This window comes from Mytilus trossulus, chromosome 6, assembly GCF_036588685.1.
Source record: "Mytilus trossulus isolate FHL-02 chromosome 6, PNRI_Mtr1.1.1.hap1, whole genome shotgun sequence".
NCBI classification, from domain to species: Eukaryota; Metazoa; Mollusca; class Bivalvia; order Mytilida; family Mytilidae; genus Mytilus; species Mytilus trossulus.
Window position 1 is genome coordinate 58,483,227 of NC_086378.1, and position 6,880 is coordinate 58,490,106.

Below are 6,880 nucleotides of genomic sequence, written 5' to 3' on the forward strand. Positions count from 1 at the left end.
GAGTAATGGCAACCAGTATCTTTACTTTTTGTGTTATAGTTATATGTATGGTTAAAACCTCTTCACATACGAATTTTTGTACTGATAATTGCACAAACTTAACGATGCAGAGAACGGTTAAGATACGAAAGCTGCAATATCAACGGCATATTATTATACAATCAAAATATCCGACAGTTTTGACACAATCATATAAAATAAATAATAAGGACATTTGTAAAAAACTTTCGTGTATTGTAATGGTGTACTCGTCTCCCGATCATTTTGAAAGGAGAAAATTATTGAGGAAAACTTTTTTGAACTCGACATTTTACAAGCAAGAAACTATCAGAGCGATATTTCGTCTTGGAGAAGTCGACAATTCTTCACTACAGCACACCATTGAACAGGAAAATCGAGTTTTCCAAGACATTATACAGGGTAAATTTATAGATTCCTATCATAATTTGACTTATAAAGGAGTTTTGGGATTCAAATGGATTTCCGAAAATTGTCGAAATGCTAAATTTGCTGCCAAAATAGACGACGATGTGATTGTAAACTTCTTAAAAAATTTTAAACACTTTTCGTTCATTAAATTAAAAAGGAGATTTTTAATGTGCGATAAAGTAAATCCAAACTTATATCCAATACAACGTGATGCGAATGAAAAATGGAATGTGCAAAATGATGTGTTTAAAAGGATGTTGCGTTATCCTTATACTTCTTGTTTAGGTCCGGCAGTATTCATATCTCGAGATCTGATTCCGATTTTATATACCACTGCATCAATGTCACCATTTTTTTGGATAGAGGATATTTATCTGTTCGGGATACTTCCCTCAAAGATTCCAGCTTTAGTTCACTACGGCATCAATCAGAATGTTTCATATAATTACAATTACACAGCAGACTGTTTTGGAAAGCAGAGAAAAGAATGTGGTTTGGTAGTGGGTATGCCAGAACCTGAAGATAGTCATGCAACAGTAAAAATCTTGAACTCCTGGATAAATACAATACATTAAAAAAGTTTTACATTCTATCTTGTGTTGGTTGTGATTATTCAATTACTATGAATCAATTAAGACATTTATTATAACGTCTATAACCTCTACTCAGATAGGATGAAAGTTGCCTTTGTGTTTTTGTCTTTGCCTTTTCTGGTTGAAAAAACTTGTGTTGTGTTTAAAATGGCATGTTCACTTTTCCTCATGTGATACGACAACATCTTGTTCCACTATAAATGTAATCAAACTGTCGAGACTAACAATAAAAGGGATGCATTTGTAGTATGTGCATCTTTGAGACTCTCATTGTTTTTATCTGTTATTTTCGATCTAAAACAATGTATATATCTTTTTTTCAGATACATTGTATTCAAGAGTCAAGTTCTTCCAATAATTTTGATATATACGTAGAAGTCCAACATGTATGTTCGATTGTTTCGGCTCCTCAACACCCAAACCTATACTTGTTTCTATCAGTCACTTTAATCTGAAGAGAATAGTTATCAAAGGTACCAGGATTATAAGTTAGTACGCCAGACGCGCGTTTAGTCGTCAAAATACTCAGCAGTGACGCCGATATCAAAACAAGTACGAAGTTTTAGAGCATTGAGAAGTTCGTTCGTGCCTAAAATTAGGAGAACTAATTTGTATTGCAACCCCTGTAGTAATTATATATAAGGGCAATACATAGTTGTGATTTGAATGATAGTTTGAACTGAGTAGCAAGGGCCATTTTTGTTTGAATTTCTGTTAAAGGGTTAGCTTTTTACTCTTTAAAATATTGTACGTATATTTTGAACCTCTCGGGCATTTAATGCATTTTTTTAATAACTGAGGGATAAACGCTACGGTTTTATTTGAAGTTTGTATTGCAGAAATTAGGCCTTGATGTGTAAGGAAATAAATTTTGACATTGCATACATTTTGTTTATGTAATAATACGTGCTCACTCTTTGTTTGGACTGAAAAACGATAATATTTCACACTATTTACCTTAGTACATTAACTTAGTAAAAGAACGACAATGCCTGTCTTTGTCATTAGTACTGACATTTTATCAATCATAAAGAAAGGAATTTTCATTTCCTGACATGTTTTTAATAATCACACAGTTCTCAAATCATTTATTGACTTCGATTTCAACAATATAATAATACATTACTTCTTCACAGTATGCAAAACTTGAAAAATATAATCAGGGGAAACCAAATGCCGATAAGTCCATTAGACATAGTACAACAACAACATTGCAGCATGCGTACCAATTGGCAGATACAGACCATATGTCATAAACTAAAGCCATATTAACATTTATAATTTATAATAAAATTGTTTGTTTTAAATAACTACTTTCCAATCTCATTCAAAATTTTAATTTCACGATTTTTATCTGGATCTGTAATACCCGCAAATAGCTCACATTTATCTTTATACTTCGAGAAACAGTTAAATGTTCTTCGATGATTGAGGGAAACATGTTCATTTATTCCATAGTGAATAACTCCGTGAATCTTTGCAGGTAACATACCAAACAGATAATAGTCATCCACCCAGAAAAATGGCGATATTAATGCCGCTTTGTATAACAAGGGAACTAAGTCGATTGAAATGAACACGGCCAATCCACTACATGACGTGTATGGATAAAATTTAAATCCTTTGAAATCATCTCTGTGTACATACCACTTATCGTTTATTCCACGTTGTATGAAATTTGAATTTGCGTTAATTCTATTACAAACCAAGTACTTTCGCCTTTCTTTGATAAATTTTAAACTTTCAAATATTCTATGAAAATTCATAAAAACGTCATCGTCTATTTTTGCTACAAACTCGGCGTTTCTGCAATGATCTGTAATCCATTTTAGACCCATGACTCCTTTATTTGTCAAATTATGGTAGGTGTCCATAAAATATCCCTGAACAATATCTTTATTTACTAAGCTTTCGTATTCAATCATAGTCTGCAGTGTTGAATTATTTGTCAGTCCCATTAAGAAAACAACACGGATAATATTTGGACTGTAATAAGTTGAGTTAAACGTTTCCCGCATTTTGCGCCTTCTTTCAAAATGGTTGAGAGATGTATGAACCATCACAATACATGTTATCTTTGGAACACGTCGACAAATGTCTTCATTGTTTATCTTGTACGGTTGTGATATTACTATCGGGTATGACGTTTTCATAAAGATTTTACGTGTATAAGCCGGTCGTTTGGCATTGGATATGTTGATGGTTCGTTTTGTCAATGTCAATTGTGTTCTGTCTTTTATAAATTCACTGCATCTCTGGATTGGTTGTGTATTCATCAATGTCAGTAGAAAACCAGTTACACACACCATATTAATACCAAGCAGTAATGTCTTATGCTTTATGTCTTTTAACATCCCAGTTCGATTATGCACTTCAGTAATAAGCCGTTTTGACAACTTAGTGAATAAGCTTTATTTACATATATAGATCTGAAAAAACAAGACAAAGTTTTTTATTTTGATATTTCAATAAAAGTTTTCAATTTAACAAACATGTATCCCGGAATTACATAGATCCTGTTTTGTATATCGAATGACCCCATCCTTCTTGTCCAATGGATTAATCGTAAACCCTTTCTGAATAATCTGTTTCAAACTACATGTATCTACAAGAAAAATGTCTTCAAAAGTTTTTTTAACAATCTTTTCATAGAAATAGGAAGATGTGGTGTGAGTGCCAATGAGACAACTCTCAATCCAAGTAACAATTTAAAAAGTAAAGCATTATAGGTTAAAGTACGGCCTTCAACACGGAGCCTTGTCTCACACCGAACAACAAGCTATAAAGGGCCCCAAACTAGTGTAAAACCATTCAAACGGGAAAACCAACGGTCTAATCTATATTAACAAAACGAGAAACGAGAAACACGTATATATTACAAAAACAAACGACAACTCCTGTACATCAGATTCCTGACTTAGGACAGGTGCAAACATTTGCAGCGGGATTAAACGTTTTAATGGATCCAAACCGTCTCCCTTTTTCTGAAACAATAGCATAACATCACAACATAGAAAAACACATGATAAAATATCAATTGGCAGACTTTACTCGATCAATAAACGTATGATTACACAATGAACGAATAAATTTGATCTGCGATATCTGAATACAAATGCACAGTTAATTAAATATTAGAGACAAACATTCATGACCAACAAGCTAACAAACAAATTATTTAAGGCCAATTATATTGGTATTAACCCCACCTTTGTAAAAGAGGGACGAAAGATACCAAAGAGACAGTCAAACTCATAAATCTAAAACAAACTGACAAAGCCATGACTAAAAGTAACTATTTGTGTAATACAACTGTAATGCAATTGTTTGTTTGGAACAGTTTAATAAACAAAATCTAAAACATTCTACCTTTGAATAATTTGTCAACAAGTAAAACAATTTATAAAGATTTATTTGAGTAAATATGTCGATAGTTTAACATGGGGTTATCTATCATATGTAATTACGTACGATGAGATACACACTATAGTATATATTTTATAAACTTGTTTGGGGAACTTGCAAATTGTGAAGCACTTGTAGTGGGTGTCAATAAAAAAATAACTCTTCCACTGCTGAACTTTTATTATTTTTAATGGCATTCTTACATCAACTTTATCATAAACACGTCAACACATGCACTTGATGTTCAAGTACATGCAATAACATTGCTCGCTTATTTCAGATTTTTAAATTTTAGTGATCAGCACAAAACGTTTTAATCAAATAGACAGCGATTGAGTCATATGGTTATAGACATATTCAGGAAGTAAATTCATTACCCCTTTGACTCAAGAATTATAATATCAGCATTCATGGAGTTTAAGTTGCAAAGAAGGCTAACATAAGGAGTATTTTTATTCTCAAACGTCCAGTTTAAATTTTTACATGCGTTTTCAGATCGAGATCAAGTTAATATAATACAAACTCGTTAAAAACTTTGTACTAGACCTATATGCTGAGTTAGAGTTAATAGTAAAACGAAAAACTACTTTTGACACACAATTACGATATTGCATAAAAAAAATTATATTTATGTACAAAAATAAAAGGAAAAGAAAATAGCGTTCTCGAATGAGGTATCAACCTTGCATTTCAACCAACAAATTCCATAAAACAATGCATCAAATATTACTTACTGATTTACATGCAGATTGGCACGTCTAATGTCTTAAAAATAAATTCATTAAAATGATTTACACCAACAACGTTTACTGGATATATAGTCAATGGATAACATTGAGTTGTTCGTTGATGGAAATGTATTTAGTTACACAAATCTAACATAAAGTCCAAAATTTACCGAATTATTTTTTTTTAATTAAATGAACTCAAATTTCATGCAGTCTAACATTTTAAATTTATAGATATATAGATACGTTAATAGAATATAATATGATATACCATATCAAATATGCAATTTATGAAAACAATTCTTTAGAAATTAAAAAAGTAAAAAAAAAATTCAAGAACATCTAATTGGAAGGTGTAAAGTTTAAGAACCATCTGTTTATCACTTAGGTCAAATATCAATCGTTCCGTAATAAGATATAAATCCAATGCATTCTAGTGATTTTGTTTATGAAATTAAATGTATACATGCAGATGGCACCAAATACTTAATTATGGAACGCCAACACTGTCTTGTTAAGACCATTTTCATTATATGATGTGCATTTACCTTTATTTGATGTGCATTTACCTTTATATGTTGTGCTTTTACCTTTATATGATGTGCACTTGTCATTATATGATGTGCAAGCACCTTTATATTATGTGCAAGCACCTTTATATTATGTGCAAATATCCTTATATGATGTGCACATATCCTTATATGATGTGCACATATCCTTATATGATGTACAAACATCATTATAGTATGTGCAAACATACTTATATGATGTGCAAACATACTCATATGATGTGCAAATATACTTATATGATGTGCAAATATATTTATATGATGTGCAAACATTCTTATATGATGTGCAAACATTCTTATATGATGTGCAAACATTATTACATGATGTGCAAATGTACTTATATTATGTGCAAAGATCCTTATATGATGTGCAAATATACGTGTATGATGTGCAAAGATCCTTATATGGTGTGTACATATCCTTATATGATGTTCAGTTTCCCTTATATTACGTGCAAACATCTTTATATAATGTGGTTGTGTCATTATATTATGTGCTTGTAATCTTATATTATGTGGTTAGGTTTACTTCATTATATGATGTCGAAACGTCATTATATGATGTGTTTTCATCGTCGTTATGGTCAATGAACATGATTACGATTAGAATGATTACTTGCTACGTCATAACTGATTCCGATCTGATTCTGTAAACTATTAACCCGGCTCAAATATGTGTCTATCGCAAGCGAAAGTGCAATTTATAAGGAAAATGAGACAAAGCAATTTAACAAAATCAACGTTTCAAACATTTCGGTTGAAGATTAAAATCAGTAAATACAGGAGCTAGTTGAAGAAATCTCCGTCTGTGGAGAAAATGATAACAAATTTTAAGAGCCTTTTATAACTTGCTATTCGGTTTAAGCATAGGCTCCGTGTTGAAGGTCGTACTATGACCTATAATTGTTTCCTCTTACAAATTATGACTTGGATGGAGAGTTGTCTCAGTGGCTCTCATACCACATCTGCTTATTTCTATTCATTGCAAAAGACACCATTGAAATCACAGTCTGTTTCAAAAATATTTCATAACAATAGCTATAAAATTATCTACTGATGCAAACTATGGCGAGATGATTTGTTTTAAATGTTATTGAATAATATTAATCTGTATATGGTAAGATGTATAATGTAGTATTGAATATGTACAATGATA

General features: G+C 31.4%; 1 protein-coding gene across 1 annotated transcript; it reads left to right on the forward strand.

Annotated features, from left to right (window-relative positions):
• Positions 1 to 239: 239 nt before the first annotated feature.
• On the forward strand, positions 240 to 2,278 carry LOC134722850 (beta-1,3-galactosyltransferase 1-like). The gene is made up of 3 exons (XM_063586481.1): positions 240 to 965; positions 1,346 to 1,408; positions 2,159 to 2,278. Exons 1-3 carry the CDS (start codon positions 240 to 242, stop codon positions 2,276 to 2,278), a joined length of 909 nt encoding a protein of 302 aa, XP_063442551.1.
• Positions 2,279 to 6,880: the final 4,602 nt, after the last annotated feature.